We start from the raw sequence: 16,306 nt of genomic DNA on the forward strand, positions 1-16,306 counted from the left end.
CGGAAGATACTCATGTCAACTCATGCCATAGGTTCTTTGTCCTTGAGTTGAAAACAAACTCCTTTTCTTCTCAGGAACAATCATTTTCTTTCTTCCCAGATGGCACGGACAGGGGTGTGATCATGCCTATATTTAGGTTGTGAATTAGAGAGCCAAAGGAGACCAGGCAAGCAGCCTGCATAATTTTAATAAAAGCCGTCTGGAGTCAGAAAACATCGGCTCACAAGGGTAGGGGCACACACACATTCCCATTGATGACTAAGCCTCCCATTTTCACCGAGCAATGCACAGACTGACCTCGGACACTAGTGTCTCCATGTCATATCTGTTCTGTGCCATCAGGAAACCACTTGTACCAGGAGCTGCATTTCTTTACCTAAATACAGACTCTTTACCAGGTGTCTTTGGACTTGAGGAATGGGTGGGGAAAAAATAGGGTGTCATTCTGGGGGATTTTCAACTCATTTGCCTAAGCTGTGATATTTTTGGTCTATTTTTTTAAATAACATAATTATTTATTGATTCACATCATGCACCCCAATCTCATTCACCTCCCAGTCCCTCTATATCTTCCTCTCCCCCTGCAGCACCCCTCCCTCTCAAAATCAATTAAAAACAAAACAAAACAAAGAAACAAACAAAATACATGTTCATCCCCCATCCTTCTAACACCTCTTCATTCACCTAGTGGTTTCGGGAGCTGCAGTGTGTCACATAGTACACTTTGTCCAATCAGCTCCACCCACAAAATGCTCATTGCAAAGAGTCATTGGTCTGGTCCAAGGCCTCTGGTACATCATCATCACTGGAACCTCATGGGGATCTTCAGGACCAGTCCCTTCAGTCAAGGCCAGTTCTTCCATGCCAATAGTGAGGGTAGGGTCATCTTTTCTGAGTTCAGGGTAGGGGTGGGGATGCAGAAGCTCTCCCATAGTGGGGATGAGGGTGGGGTGGGCAAGGTCAGTTCTCCTGCTACAATGAACAGCAAGGGGCAGAGCCACTCCCAGGACCAGTGAGGGGTGGGGCTGCCTCAGCATGGCCCTCAGATTTCAATGCACGTGGTTCCTGTGATGGATGTCCTGTGGCAACACTGGTCATGGATATCATCACAGACCCCAGCTGCAGCAGGTCCAGCCCTAGACATGGCTCTCAGCAGCATCTTGGGCCCCAGTATCACCATGGCCCTGGTGGCACCATAGGCCACTCAGATCAGTATGGCCCTAGTGGCAGCAACATGTCTCAGGTGGCTGTCTCAGCCCTAGGTATTCACACAGCCCTCAGTGGTAACAGGAGCCATGGACATCAACTCAGATCCTGGGTGCTGCTGGGCCACAGACCCAGACATGGCCCTCAGGCCTAGGTGATACCATGGCTTCACGTGGCAGTGAAGACCATCTGGATTGGCATGGCCCTAGCAGTGGCACTGCCCTTGGACACCAACATGGCCACAGGATGTGACCTAGACCCCAGGCATCTGTGTGGCCTTTGGTGGCACCACAGGCCACGGACATCAACACAGACACTGGTTATGGTAGGACCATGGATGTCAGTTATAATTCTAATAGGTCTGCCTTTACATGTTACCTGGTCTTTTCACCTTGCAGCTTTTAATATTCTCTCTCTCTCTCTCTCTCTCTCTCTCTCTCTCTCTCTCTCTCTCTCTCTTTGTTCTGTACATTTAGTGTTTTGATTATTATGTGGTGAGGGAACTTTCTTTTCTGGTCCAAGATATTTGTTGTTCTTTGTTTTTTATACTTTGATAGGTATTATTGGTGAAATTATTAAGGCCACTCCACGTAGTTCAAAGGGAAGTTTATTTTGTGGGGTAACTTACAAATGAAGGGATAGGTTGCAGGGCCTGGGAAAGGGATGGCGCAGTCCGGCAGTGTTCTCTGGAGAACTCTGCTCGGTCTACCTCCAGCGTCCAGGGTCCCAGAACCAAGAGAAGCCTCTCTTCTTGATCCTGGGTCTTCAGCATCCTCTCTCAGTTCCGCCTTGTAGTGTGACCATTACCGAAGCCTCAATGGGGGTTGGAACTTCCAGGCCAAGGCTGGAATGGCTACCCACTACAAGGTATCACCTTCTTTAGGTTAGGAAATTTTTCTTCTTGATTTTGTTGAAAATACTTTCTGGGCCTTTGAGCTGGGTTTCTTCTCCTTCCTATATTCCTAATTTTCTTTAATGTTGGTGGGTTTTGCTCTTTTTTTTGGGAGGGGCACCACCCAGCTCCCAAATAAATCACACACATGAAGCTTATTCTTACTTATGCATGCCCAGCCTTAGCTTGGCTTAGTTTCTAGCCAGCTTTCCTTATCTTAAATTATCCCATCTACCTTTAACTTCTGGGCTTGTCATTTTCTCTGACTTCTGTAAATCTTACTCTTACTCTGTGGCTTGTTGTATAGCTGGGGGGCTAACCCCTGGAGTCCTCCTCCTTCTCTGGCTCCTAACTTAACTCAGCCCCTCTTTCCAGATTTCTTCCTCTATATATTCTCTCTGTCTGCCTATCCTTTTTCCTGCCTTGCTATTGGCCAGTTCTTTATTAGACCATCAGGTGTTTTAGGCACAGTAACACAGTTTCACAGAGTTAAACAAATAAATGCAACATAAGCAAAAGTAACATGCATTAAAATAATATTCTACTACATTTCTTAGGTTTGATCTTTTCATAGTGTCCCAGATTTCCCTGTTAGGACGTTTTTAGATTTAACACCATCTTTGATCAATTTATCCATTTCTTGTATTGTATCTTCAGTAATCTCTCTCTCTCTCTCTCTTTTTTTTTTTTTTTTTTGAGCTGAGGATCGAACCCCTGGCCTTATGCTTGCTAGGCAAGGGCTCTACCACTGAGCTACATCCCCAACCCCTTGTTTAATCTCTTGTATCCTATTGGTGAAGCTTGCCTCTGTAGTTCCTGTTTGAATCCTAAATTTTTCATTCCCAGAATGGCCTCAATTTGTGTTTTCTTTATTGATTCTATTTCCTTTTTCTGGTCTTGAATAGTTTTATTCATTTTTGCCTGCTGTTTATGTTTTCCTGGATTACTTGAAGGGATTTATTCATTTCCTCAAATAGTTTATGTTTTCCTGCATTTCTTTAAGGGCTTTATTCATTTCCTTTTAAAGGACCTTTGTCATCATCTATATATAGTTTGTTTTAAGGGCTTTTTCTTGTGCCTCAGTCATGTTTGAATATTCAGGTCTTGGTGTAGTAGGACAGGTCAGCTCTGGTGGTGACATAACGTCCTGGTTGTTGTTGATTGTGTTCTTACACTTGTGTCTAGGCAACTGGGATTGGGATGGTTTCTGTCGTTCCGTGGGCAGGGGGAATGTTTTGTTTCTTGGTGTTTTCTTCCTCTCTGGATTTTAGGAGGGTGTGATGGCTGTGTCCTATCTGATAGGAAATTTCCTGTAGATCTGATAGATGTGGGGGTTCAAAGTAAAGTGTGTTTCTGGGTATTGTGAGCTGACACTTAGGATCTGAAGGGCTTCAGAGGAAGAAGGAAAGAAGAGTGTACAACCAGGATCTGTCTCCTTGGAATAGGTAAACTGTGAAGAGAGTTCACCCCAGTGGGTTGCTTTGTGCTGGGGATGAGACTAGGGTTCGGATCTGGAGGAGCCGAAGGAGAGGTGAAGATCTGCAGGTTGCCTGCCAGCTTCCCTGGCGGAAATGGCCTTTGGGTTAACAGGGGGTGACTGCTGGAGTTGGCAACTGGGATAAAGCAGTGGGGGGATAGAGGTGAGGAGAGGAATGTCTGTGGGATCCACAGGAGATGTTGTGGGTGGGCATCGAAAGAAGGCTGCAGCAGGTGTTCTGTTACAGAGCTAAGGACAAGATTAGGGGAATCGATTTGGAGGAGAGGAGGGAGGAATGAAGGTCTTCAGTTGGCTTGCCTGTTTCTTTGTCCTGCTCAGCTGGTGTGTTCACAGGGAATACCTGCTGGTGCTGGAGGCTGAGATAAGAGGATGAGTTGGGGGAAAGAAAGTTGGAGAAGATCTTTGTGATGGGGATGGAGTCAGAGAGGAAAGGAAGTCTGCAGCAGGTTCTGCTACGGAGCTGGGTGTAAGATTTGGGGCATTGGGACTGGAGGAGCAGAGGGGAGGTGGAGATCTTCACCCTGCCTACCTGGGTCTCTGGCAGGAATGGCCTTTGGGTTAGCAAGGGTTTCCTGCTGGAGTTGCCAGCTGGGATAAAGCAAGGAGTGGTAGGATGGAGGTTAGGATGGGCAGAACTGTGGGATTCACAGGAGATGGGGTTAGGGAAGGAGGCATCAGGCATTCTATTGCAGAGTTGAGGGTCAGACTGAAGGATCGGGTCTGGGAAAGAGTGAGGTGAACATCTACAGTCAGCCTACCTGGCTCCCTGGCAGGTTTATTTATTTATTTTTTAAGATCAAATAGTATTTGGTTTTACCTGAGGTCCCTGGACTATCTAATCCCTGATTCTTGGTCACCCAGACAGTGTCAGGTATGGGTTCCAGGTCAAATCAGACATTGGGTGGTGACTCCCACAAGCTTTGTGCCACCATTGCCCCAGCATATCTTACAGGCAGGCAAGGTTGTAGGTCAAAGGTTTGTGGCTGGGTTGGTGTTTATGCTTCTCTTTTGGTGGCCTGCAGAGTGCCTTCCTGTGCCAAAGACGCTAGAACTCAGGGGTGAAGGTTCTATGTAGGCACCAACCTGACTTCTCCATGTTCAATGGGTTGTGTGGGCTTGCTTCCGCAACTGGGCTTTGCTATAAGTTTGTGGAGAGCAGCTTATTGTGTCCTGGGTTGTTTGCGGATTTCCATGGGACCCCTTTGGGCAACTACTCATTTGGTAGCTTATTATTATTATTTATCTAACCACTAATGTATATATGTTCCTTTAGGTGGTGACACCCTAAGCGACCCTTTTCTTTTCTTCTGTTCTTGTGAGGTTTAAAATGCTGAGTTTGTTTTGAAGACCATAAAATCCTGGAAACAAGATTATTTTTATTTTGCCTTGTAATGCTCTAAGTCCCTTCATATAATTCCTTGGACTTAGTAGTTACTCTATAAATAAATATTTGTCGAATGAAGTAAACAAAAGTATGCTTGCTTTTGGAACTCTGAATTTTATTTTGGGGGTATTTATTTATGTTACTAAATCTTAGGAAGCTTAAGAGAATGTTTTTGTACGTTCTTTTCAAAATTTATTGTTCATTTCCTCAACTCTATAGGACAAAAGTTTGGACAATATGGAATTTAGTATGCAGAGAGCAAAACTTAAGGCTGATTGTTAACTTTTGTGGATATTAAGTAATCGTTACTGTAACTAAGAAAGACATGCACATTGCATAAAAATCTCGTATGTGATAGTGTATCTGAAAGAATGAGAGGGTTGCTTCATTGGCTTTGTTTAATAATTCCAAAATAAAAATCATGTTCTTGGCATATGAATGTTCTACTTCTGTAAGCTCTGTAATTACAAAGATTTTACAAATACTTTAGAAGCCCTGTAAGGGATGTGCTATTTAAAGGTGGTGATGAATGCAATGTGATATTAAGTGATACAGCTTCAAGGTCTTTAGGTATAGGTCACTGTTAAAATCCTAGCCTAGCATGTTCAAGGCCCTTGTTACTGTCCCCATTAGCAGTACAAAACAGCAGCTACAGCAATGACAGAGGAGACTTCAAGATGTATAGATGAATTTTTAGGACAAAGGATATGTGGGACAAAGGGTATGCGAAGTATTTGCAGTGTATATTACTCACACACATACTTTTTGTTTTATTCAGAAATTTTGTCACCAACTACTTCACCTTTTCATGGTGTTTCAAGCAATATTTGTTTTGAGAAAGCTAAGAAAATTATACAATGGTAATAATGAAGAAGAACATGTACTCAAAAATGAGGACTGTTAGGAGATTTTGAAGTCATATGTTCTCTAGGAATGCTGGGAAATACCTGGAGCTGGAGTTTTAATTTAGAGCACCTCTTTATTCTTCATTGCTGTGCAATAAATTGCCCCAAAGCTTTGACAGCTTAAAACAGTGCATATGTGTTAGGTTTTGGGGGTCAGGAGTCCAGAAGCCACCTATCTATATGGTGTGGCCCCACATCATGGGGGCCTTGTTATTTGAAGTCTTGACTGAGACCAAAGGATCTGCTTCCAGGCTATCCCTATCACAACATCAGCAATTTGGTGCAGTTCCTCACCACAGGACTGCTTGATGGCCCCATGACATGCCAGATGGCTCTCCCAAAGCCAAGTGATGTAAGATGGCCAAATTGAAATTGCCTTGAGTTTTATGATATAGCTACACATTTCCATTTCTGCTCTTCTTAGCAAACTACACAGTCAGCTTGCTCACTTAGGAAGGGCCTATTCAGGAGTTGAGTGTCCTTGGGGACCACTTTGAATGATAGCTCTCAGAAGCCTTTTGGAATAAGATCTATAGACGGTATTACAAATCTTTTTGTTGTGCATTGGATAGGTTCATCATGTTCAATTCAAATTTTCAGACAACATTTTTGCATGTTTTTTTAAAGGGCGTAACTAAGGGGACTAATAATATTTATTATTTGATTCAGAAATAGCAAAACTGAAACATTTTTTGGTTTGGTGTTATTTGGAAAAAAAATAAACATGTTTCCATCTTTCCTCTCACAATGTTGAATTAGAACACACTCTACTGCCTCTCAAAAGTTACTATGTGGAAACAACCAAATTTAAATTACTGAGTGGAAAGAAAGAAACATTAAAAAGGCAATTTATTGAATAATTTACACCCTCACCTTCTGGAAAAGACTGAGAAAGTGTTAGGGGGACCATGATTGGCAGGGCTGGAGGAAGGGAGGGATGAACAAGCAAACTAGAATTTTCAGGATACAAATTGAGGAAATGAAAGAGTGAAGTAGTCAGTGACAGAATTTCTAGGTAAAACAAGAAGTCTCTGTGTTAGTAATATACACAGCACATACTTCATATACCCTTGTCCCACAAAATCATCCATACATCTTGGAGTCTTTTGTGTCCTTGCTGCCACTGCTGCTGTTGTTTTGTGTTATTGAGGACAGTAGCAAGGGCCTCGTCCCATAATATTATGTCTACGTTTTGAGACAGAGTCTTGGCAGTGCTAGGATGGAGATCCTACCTAAGGCCTCACACATCACAGGCCATTCCTCTGCCCTAAACCACATCTCCAGCTGGGAAACTTCACCTTCGTAGAGTACTGTTGGCTAAATAAATAAGAGCTATGTGAGTTCTCAGAATTGATAGACACACAATTAATTTCACATGGTCCTATATTAAGATATGAAATAAGAACCAGGTTCCATTTTTCTCTGCCTCCTCTCCCACTCCAAGGACCCAACTTTCCCCCCAAATTAGTCTTTCACCGGCAAACTGGGAACAGGTGCATTTTCTGTTTTGGATAGCCTTATCTTTACCTTTGTATATAAATTGAATTCATATGTGGATTGAGCTTGGAGCCTTGCATAATATTTGTGCTTGACTAACTATACTTGTTTTGCAGCCTGAGAAGCATTTCCTGTCTGTCTTTCTCATCTCTAGCTTGATGCCTCTTCTCAAGGGAAGGAATCTTACCTTCTGTTCCTGCACTGCTCTGACACTTCCCAACTGAACGGCGGTTGCACAGTGCTGCTCACGTAGCTAGCTAGACGTCACTCCCTGAACCCTTGCTACTTAATTAAAAAGGAATGTCATATCGACATAGCAAATTGCTATAGCCTAGAAGACGAAGGCCAACATTTACTCAAATTTCTTCCTTTTTTTTTTTTTTTTTAAGCAGATATTTTTTTATTAGTATTGTCCTACAGGGTTCATTCCCCACTCCTGCAAAGTCTGAATGATCTTAAGATCAGAGCACTTAAGATCAACGTTACAGTAATTTTCTCTCCTATAAATAGTATTTGTAAATTGTAATATATATTTATGTAATTTTTGTTTGCAGGAAGGCCTGTCTTTGTGATTCTCTCTCTCTCCCTCTTTTTTTTTTTTTAACAATTTCACTATTATTATTATTGTTGTTGTTGTTTGTTGTTGTTATTATTTCTTTTATTTTTGAGTCAAATTTCTCTATAGGTTTCTGAAGAAGAAAATGTGGATGGGTTGTTTTTTTCTAAAAGGGATGACAGTGAGTGAAGATTGGAGCTTTGCCCAGCCTTAGGCTCTGTTGTATTCTTGAAATCTTTTTCTGTTTATTTCTTGTTCTAGTTTCATTGACAAGTACCATAACCAAAAGCAATGTAGACCAGGCAAAGTTTTATTTCAACTTGCAAGTTATAGTCCATCCCTGGGAGAAGCCGGTTCAAGAACTCATGTAGGAACTTAGAGACAGAAGTCATGGTGGAAGGCTGTGTGCTGGCTCGCTGGCGGGCTCATGCTTCTTAGTAAGCTTTTTTAAGCAGTCCAAGGACTACCTGCTTGCCTAGGGAATGGCGTCACCCGTAGTTTGCTGGGCCCTCCCATATCAATGAACAGTCAAGATAAATTCCCATAGACACGCTTATAGGACAGTCTGACCTGGGGGAATCTCTGTGGTGGGATTGCTCAGGAGACTTGAGGTTGTGTCGAGTTGATTGTTTAAGCTAATTAGGACACCTTTGTTTCAGATTTTCTGTTTTAAACAACCTATTCCATAAAAAAACTCAATAATTTAACACAGTGTATAAATAATTCTGTAGTAAGGGCATTTACTGAAGAGAAATTCCATCTTCCCTGAAATATAGTGGTACTGTGTTTTTGGAAATACCGAATCTTACAAAAAGACTTAAGGAATTTGTGGAGAAGAGGCCTTGCATGATTACAGATGGCTCCTCTAGCAGTTTTGATGTTTATGTTTATATAGCAGCCATTCAATTTCTGTTTTATTTGAAATCTTTTTTTTTTTGGTACTGGCAGTTTTATTGAATTTAGGGTCAAATCATCCATAATAATCATATGAAATGTTTAACTGGGAAAAAAGAAGGAAAATGCGGAAGACTGAATGCAAAGTGGTCCTGACACATTCCTGTGCCTGCAAGTAGAATTCTGCCAGCCAATGCCATCAGGTTTATACCTTCTGGGAGCAAGAGATTGTAATGCAAATCAGGGCATTTTCTAACCAGTGCGGACAAGTCCCTATTCAGGGCCGCAAACTGTCTTTTCCCCCTTTCCTGAAATTTGAGCTTCATGGTCCTTTACTTGAAGGTGGCATACTCTGAGGAAATGATGAGATCATAGGAAGGCAGACTCTTGACTCATGTCATCGAGGACACTGTCATTCGGGAAGACATTGGATTTCATGGCAAGAAGTGTGCATAAAGGCTTTACTCCAGGTTAGGCATTTAGCTCAGTGGTAGAGCGCTTGGCCCTGGGTTTGATCCTCAGCTCAAAAAAAAAAAAAAAAGGCTTTACTCCTCGTTCCTTCTCTGATGGATGACTGCTGCATAGGACAGAAGAGAGCTGCTGCTTGTGTTACTGGTCCATCCGTTTGCATCCAATTACCTGGAAAGCTCTGTTTGGTTTGCTTTGGAGACATGGCACCCTTTGGGCTCACAGCTTGGGTTTCATTACCCATGACATTCGGGCTTTCTTTAGATGGTACTGATTTTTCCAGTGCCTTCTAGCTCTGAAAATTCTGTATACCATATTAGAAAATGAAGGAAACTTATTTTGGGGGGGGGTGGGCAGGGGAATGAATGACAAATGTGTGAATGTATCATTTTCGTTGCTACTTTTTTTTTTTCTTTATCCGGAGTTTAGGGTTGAACCCAGGGCCTTGCGCTTGCTAGGCAAGAGCTCTACCACTGAGCTAAATCCCCAACCGAATGTATCATTTTCATTACCCATTCACCAACTGATGGACATATGGGCTATTTACAATTTCTGATTGTTATGAAGAGTCAATGATGAACATGGATGAAGAGGGATCTCTGTAGTATGGTGTAGAAGCCATTGGGTATATGCCAAAGAGTAGTACAGTGGGATCTTGAGGTGGATCTATTTCCAGGAACTGCAATTGCAATATTCTCTTGGTGAATATTTCCTTTGATGAGTATGTAGTGTCTTTCCATGTCTCTTCTGATTAGTTTTGGTTTGAATCAATTTTGTCAGATATAAAATCGTTACATTTGCTTACTACGTGAGTTCATTTGTGTGAAATACCTTTATATACCTTTTACCATGAGGTGATGTCTATTCTTGATAGTGAGGGGTGTTGCTTGGATGCAGCAGAAAGAAGGATCCTCTTTTCTAATCCAGTCTGTTAGTCTGCATCTTTTTATAGTGTAATTGAAACCCTTAGTATTGGTAGTTGTCAATGAGCAGTGTTCATTGATTCCTGCTATTTTGTTGTTATGGTGTGGGTTTTCTCCCTCTTTTGATTTATTGTTTTCAGGTAAGTTGCTCATTGTGGCTTTTTGAGTGTGATTAACTTTCTTTAGAGCTGTATTGGTAGATAGAAATTGCTCCCCCCCCCCCCCCCTGTGGAATGCTTTTTTCAGCTGATTGTGACTGATAGTTTTGCTGGGTATAGTAGTCTGGGCTGGCATTTTCTCTCTCATAGTTTGCAGAACGTCTCTCCAGGCTCTTTTTGCTTTCAGAGTCTCCATTTAAAAGTCAGGTGTGATTCTTTTGGGCCTGCCTTTATATGTGACTTAGCCTTTTCCCCTATCTTTTTGTTATTGTTGATTTTTTTTGATTGTTTGTCTCTTATACTCAGTGTTATAGTTGGATTTTTCTTTGGGCCTCCAGTTCACAAATAATGACATGGAGACTTAATAATTATGAAAACTTGGCCTTAGCTTGGTCTTATTTTTAACTAGCTCTTTTAACTTAAATTAATCTATTTCTATTAATCTACATTCTGTCAAGCACCGCTCATCCTGCTTCCCCTGTGTCTTTTTGTGTCTCTCACATGCTTAGATTCATCTTCTACTTCCTCTCTCTCTGCCTGGAAGTCCTGCCTATATCTCCTGCCTAGCTGTTGACTGTTCAGCTCTATTACACCAATTATAGCAATACACTTTCACACAGTACAAATAGCTCACAACACAGTGTTTTGATTACTATGTGTCCTGGGGAGTTTCTTTTCTGATTCAGCATATTTGGTGTGCTGTATGCTTCTTTTTTTTTGTTGTTGTTGCTTTGTTTTTCAAGACAGGGTTTCTCTGTGTAGTTTTAGTGCCTGTCCTGGATCTCGCTCTGTAAACCAGGCTGGCCTCGAACTCACAGAGATCCGCCTGGCTCTGCCTCCCAAGTGCTGGGATTAAAGGCGTGTGCCACTGCTGCCTGGCTGCTGTATGCTTCTTGTACCTTCATAGGTAACTGCTTATTTAGACTGGGGAAATTTTCTTTTATGGTTCTTTAAAAAATTATTTTCTGGGACTCTGACTAGGTTCCTTCTTTGTCTATTCATATCATTTATAAGTTTTGTCTTTTCATAGTGTCCACGATTTCTTGGATGTTTTATGTTTTTAGATTTTACTATTGACATTACTAAAAGGCTAGGGAGAAAGAGGCCTTAAAAAGTTATACAGTTGAGTGCGTGGCTGATAAAACTGAGGTTAAGTAAACTAACTTGCTGGTAATGTCGGGTATGGGAACTCATAGTTCACACATAGCCAGCGTCTCTTGCTTCTCGGTTTCCTTGTCTCTCCCTGTAATGTCTTATGGCCAGAGCTAGGTAGAGTGCTGGTCGTTTTAACCAGCACCAGCCAGCACCAGCGATGGTAAAAGCAGCACACACAGTAGCAGGCATTGGGTAAGTGCATTCAGATTCCTTTTCGCTTTTCCTTGGATTAAATCTTAGATTTAATTTTAGTTTCTTGTATGATCTTTACAATAACTGATTAAATGGTAGTGTTTTATAGTAGCTGATGTTATATAGTTTTATTATTAAAATACTCATCTATTTATAAAGGTCAATATTTTCAAAGTCCATGAAATAGAATAAACATTTGTGTGTGTGTGTGTGTGTGTGTGTGTGTGTGTGTGTGTGTGTGTGTATGTGATAGGGTCTCACTAGATAGCCTGAGTGGGCCTGGAACTCATTATGTACAACAGGCTGGCCTCTAACTCAGAGATCTTCCTGCTTATGGTTTCCTAAGCACTGGGTTTAAAGGCATGTATCACTATGCCCGGCTACACAGAAATGTTTTCATGCTCTTTTTAAAAATACTTTTCTCATTTATTGAACGTTATGGAGTACTTTATATTTCTCTTATGTATTTCTAACTTAATGTCTTAATTGCCTAACACTTTGCTATATACTAAATAATGCATTTCAAAGATTTTCATAATAGACATTACTTTGTTTCGTTTTTCTCTTAAGGGTATTTCTTTGATGGAACAAATGTACTTTGGACCATCTCAGGTACCAGTACAAACACCCGAGCTAGAAGAAGAGAAAGAGTCCCAGACAATTATTAAGGAACGGCCAGTTACGGTAACATCTCCAGTAAAAACTTCTTTTCCTGTATTAAAGTAATAGTGTGTCTCCTGTTGATTGAATGTTGGCAGAGGGTTAAGAACAGTTTCCTCTAACTTACTTTAGAAATGGGTTTAAGCATCTGATCCAAAGCCACATGGGTGTTCTGGTTCCTTTGGCTCTCAGAAATCTTTTGAGTAAGGCCAAACACTCTTTTCAGAGAAAAAGGTTATTAATAGCTTGTCTAAATCAGAGGTGCTTAAATATAGGAGGTAGCTTGAGATCTAATTAAACTATTAGCCTCTTAGAAAGCATAATTTTAATACACATTTAGCTAGAAGAACTGCCAAGGCACAGTCTGGGCAATGGGTAACTGGAGTGTTCCAGAAGCAAAGCTTGCCTCTTGTCCACCACTGGCAAAATGATTATGGTATTTGAAGCAATATGGAACATTTTCTCTGATAATGGGAAGTGTCTCCACCTTAAGTAAAAGTTAATATGAAGTTAAAGTCAAAGAATTAAAAGGTAATCTACATTTACATAAGAAGACATGATGATTGTTTGCTTTACATGAGAATTTTGAAAATATGTCCCTGTATATGTGTGTATATAGTGAGAATGCACTTCATTTTAGGATCGCATCCAGAAAACATATAGAACCCTCTTATCAAGAAGCCCTGGAGCCTGTAAGCAGGTATCACAAGTGGTAGACCTGCTATACTTATAGACGCTTTTGATTGGACGGTATCTTTGGTCCCCTTCGTGTGCAATGGCCTGCCTCAGTCCCACAGGCGTGGTGGCTCTAGGAGCCACTTGCCACTTGTGTGTGGATAGACCAATTGCCAAGCCTTATCACATAGGTGCTTGTGGGCTTAACCAGTATCTAGGGTGGCTGCCTCAAGGTAGCACCATTACAGATCATTAATCCAGTAGTGGGTAGAGTAAATTGAAAACCTAAGACGAGTTATTCTTAACACAATAGAAATCAATAGAATAAGATTAACTTAATCTACTCACTGAACTGCTTTAGACAAGGTTGATAGAAAGGACAGAGGAAGAACAATCCTCGCCCAGGAGTAATTCATTTAGTACGTAGGCCGATAAGACAGTAGTATACCACTGTAAATGTTCTAGTGTAGGTTATTTATGTGGTAGATGAAAACTGAGACAATTTCCCTTCCATCGTTCATCTACTTATTACAAACAGTGACAAAATGCCTCCAATATGTCAAACACTTGAAATATAAAAGAGAAACGTGATACACTCACTGTCTTTTAAAAAGTGTGTGTGTGTGTGTGTGTGTGTGTGTGTGTGTGTGTGTGTGTACGGGTATGCTGATGCTGCAGTGTGTGTGTAGAGGTCAGACAGCTTTTCAGGTGCTGGTTCTGTCCCTCCACGTACTTGAGGCAGGCCTCGGCAGATCTCTCTCCTGCTTAGCTGGCCTCGACCGCATCTTGCTTTCCATGTGGATTCTAGGGATTGAACTCAGGCCATCATGCTTATATGACAAATACTTCTACCCACCGAGCTATTTCTTTTTTAAAAGAGCTTCTTTAACTAAGGTTTTGAAGAATCTTTTTTTTTCTTCAGTATCAGATGCTTTTAGACACTTAAATTGTTTAAAGATATCCAAGGAACTTTCGTTAAAGTGAAGTATGCTGCCAAATAGTGGTGGCACACACCTTTAATCCCAGCACTAGGGAGGCAGAGGCAGGCAGATCTCTGTGAGTTCAAGGCTAGCCTGGGCTACAGAGTGAGTGCCAGGACAGCCAGGACTACACAGTGAAAAAAACCCTGTCTTGAAAAACCAGAAAGACACAAGTGAATTATGTCAATTATTTTTATCTATTGAAGAGGAAAACTGAGGAATTTAAGTGGCTTTTTTTTCGTTTAAGAGAATACTTGAAAGTCAATTACATATTAATATAAAGTATAATTTTCGGGGCCTAAGAGACGATTCATGTATAGAGTGCTTGCTGAGCAAACCTGACAACCTGAGTTTGCTCCCTAGCTCCATGGAGAGAAGCAGTTCTGAAAAGCTGTCGTCTGACCTGCACACACACACACACACACACACACACACACACACACACCTGTATTCACACACACTCTCATGCACACACATATATTTTATGTATATATGTATGTATAAATGTATATGTACGTATACACACACACACAATGTATGTAAATGTGTTCTTTCAAATGAAGTATATTAAATCTTATGTCACATAGCTTGGAAAGTGAGTTATATTTTAATAGCCTTTATCACAGTTATAAATATTTTTCCTGGTTAATGCACAAAAATGGTACAAGCGGTGCTTAAAGATTGGTTGCAGTTGGGCTGGAGTGATGGCTCAGCGGTCAAGAACACTGCCTGCTCTTCCAGAGGTCCTGAGTGCAATTCCCAGCAACCACATGGTGGCTCACAACCACCCGTATTGAGATCTGGTGCCCTCTTCTGGCCTGCAGAGATACACGCAGACAGAACATTGTATACAATCAATTAAAAAAACAAAAAAAGATTGGTTGCAGTATGGAGTCAGCCTGGAGGTGTGAACTGGATGCGTTGCATGCAGTCAAACCCATGGCTTTTTCTGGAGCTCATGTCTCACCTCAGATGATTGATGATCTCATGGGGGAGGCATCTGGGAAGGAGTGTTCACCATCCTACTCCGCAATGTTTGCCGTCATCTGTGCAAATTTCAGCACAGTGGGACAAGGCGAATAATAGTGTCGGAGTCTGTGAGCCACATTTCTGGAGCCATTAATCTATATCAAGTGAAAGAGAAATTGGTAGTGCATATTTTGGAATGAAGTTGTCATTCTGCTTTTACCACTTAAAGTATGACCTTGGTCAAATGACCCAACTTGTCCAAGCCTCAGTTTCCCCATTCATAAAGAGTGGGGTTATACATAGTTCCTACTGCATGAATCTGTGCTATTTAAATAGATGAGACAATGCTCATGTGAGCAGCCAGGTTTGTGCTGCTGCTGAGACAGTTATAGTGATATGTGCTAACATGCTGGGATGGAGGCAGGCATAGGCCTGGCATGTTAGGAAGGGTTTGGAGGACAGATGAGGCTGGACAGATTCCTGAAGCAGGAGGGACTGTAGCTGGAGGGCTATCATTGCCCTCCTTTGAGCTTTTCTTCCTCCATTTTCAATGTTGGTGGATGCTGCTTCCGTTTGTTCAGTCTCCCAAACCTGAACTCTGTGAGACTAAGCGGAAGAAGCTTGGAGCAGAGAAATGCAGAGCAGAGGAAATGGTTGACCGCATCCAAAGCTATGGAGCATAAAACACAGCAGTTGATCACAAGTGGACAGTATGACAGCAGAGTGCACAGTATGTAATCACCCAATATATCTACTTTGTCATCTTATGAAAAGGGTTTTAGTAACCCCTTTTCTCAATGAGGAAAACAATGTAAGTAACTTGATCAGTATCAAGCATCTGTGCGTTGACAGATCCGGGACCTGGACTCAGTGTCATCATGTTGGAAATATTGTTCATTTTTCTTTAACACCACCAATAGGAGCTCACTGTTAATGCTACATGTCATAAGCTCCCAATCCAGCTAATTCTTCTTGAATAACAAAGACACTTGTGTGGCATTTGACACCAAATGGCATCTTTGATTATATCTAAGAATAAAATGGCATAATTGTATTATAAAGTCACTCTGTGTAATTCAACCTTTTATTTAAGTCAGATTAGGTTTATCATTTGAGAAAGTGAGTTTTTTGTTTTTTGTTTTTTGTTTTTTTTAGCTTCCAGTGGTCCGTAATTCCAAATAATCTTTAAAAAATAACTGATAAAGAAATGTGTCTATGAAGTTTTTTGTTTTTGTTTTTTTCCCTTATGATTTGGTGACAGAAGGCCAGGAAATATAATTTGCTGGCTTCCAGA

General features: G+C 41.2%; 1 protein-coding gene across 1 annotated transcript in view; it reads left to right on the forward strand.

Moving 5' to 3' along the window:
- Positions 1-16,306, forward strand: part of Ttc6 (tetratricopeptide repeat domain 6) — a 160,737-nt gene that overhangs the window by 36,604 nt on the left and 107,827 nt on the right. The window contains exon 2 of the mRNA XM_036206397.1: positions 12,299-12,412. Coding sequence (XP_036062290.1) covers positions 12,299-12,412 — 114 coding nt within the window. The remainder of the gene's footprint in view (positions 1-12,298; positions 12,413-16,306) is intronic.

This window comes from Onychomys torridus, chromosome 14, assembly GCF_903995425.1.
Source record: "Onychomys torridus chromosome 14, mOncTor1.1, whole genome shotgun sequence".
NCBI lineage: Eukaryota > Metazoa > Chordata > Mammalia > Rodentia > Cricetidae > Onychomys > Onychomys torridus.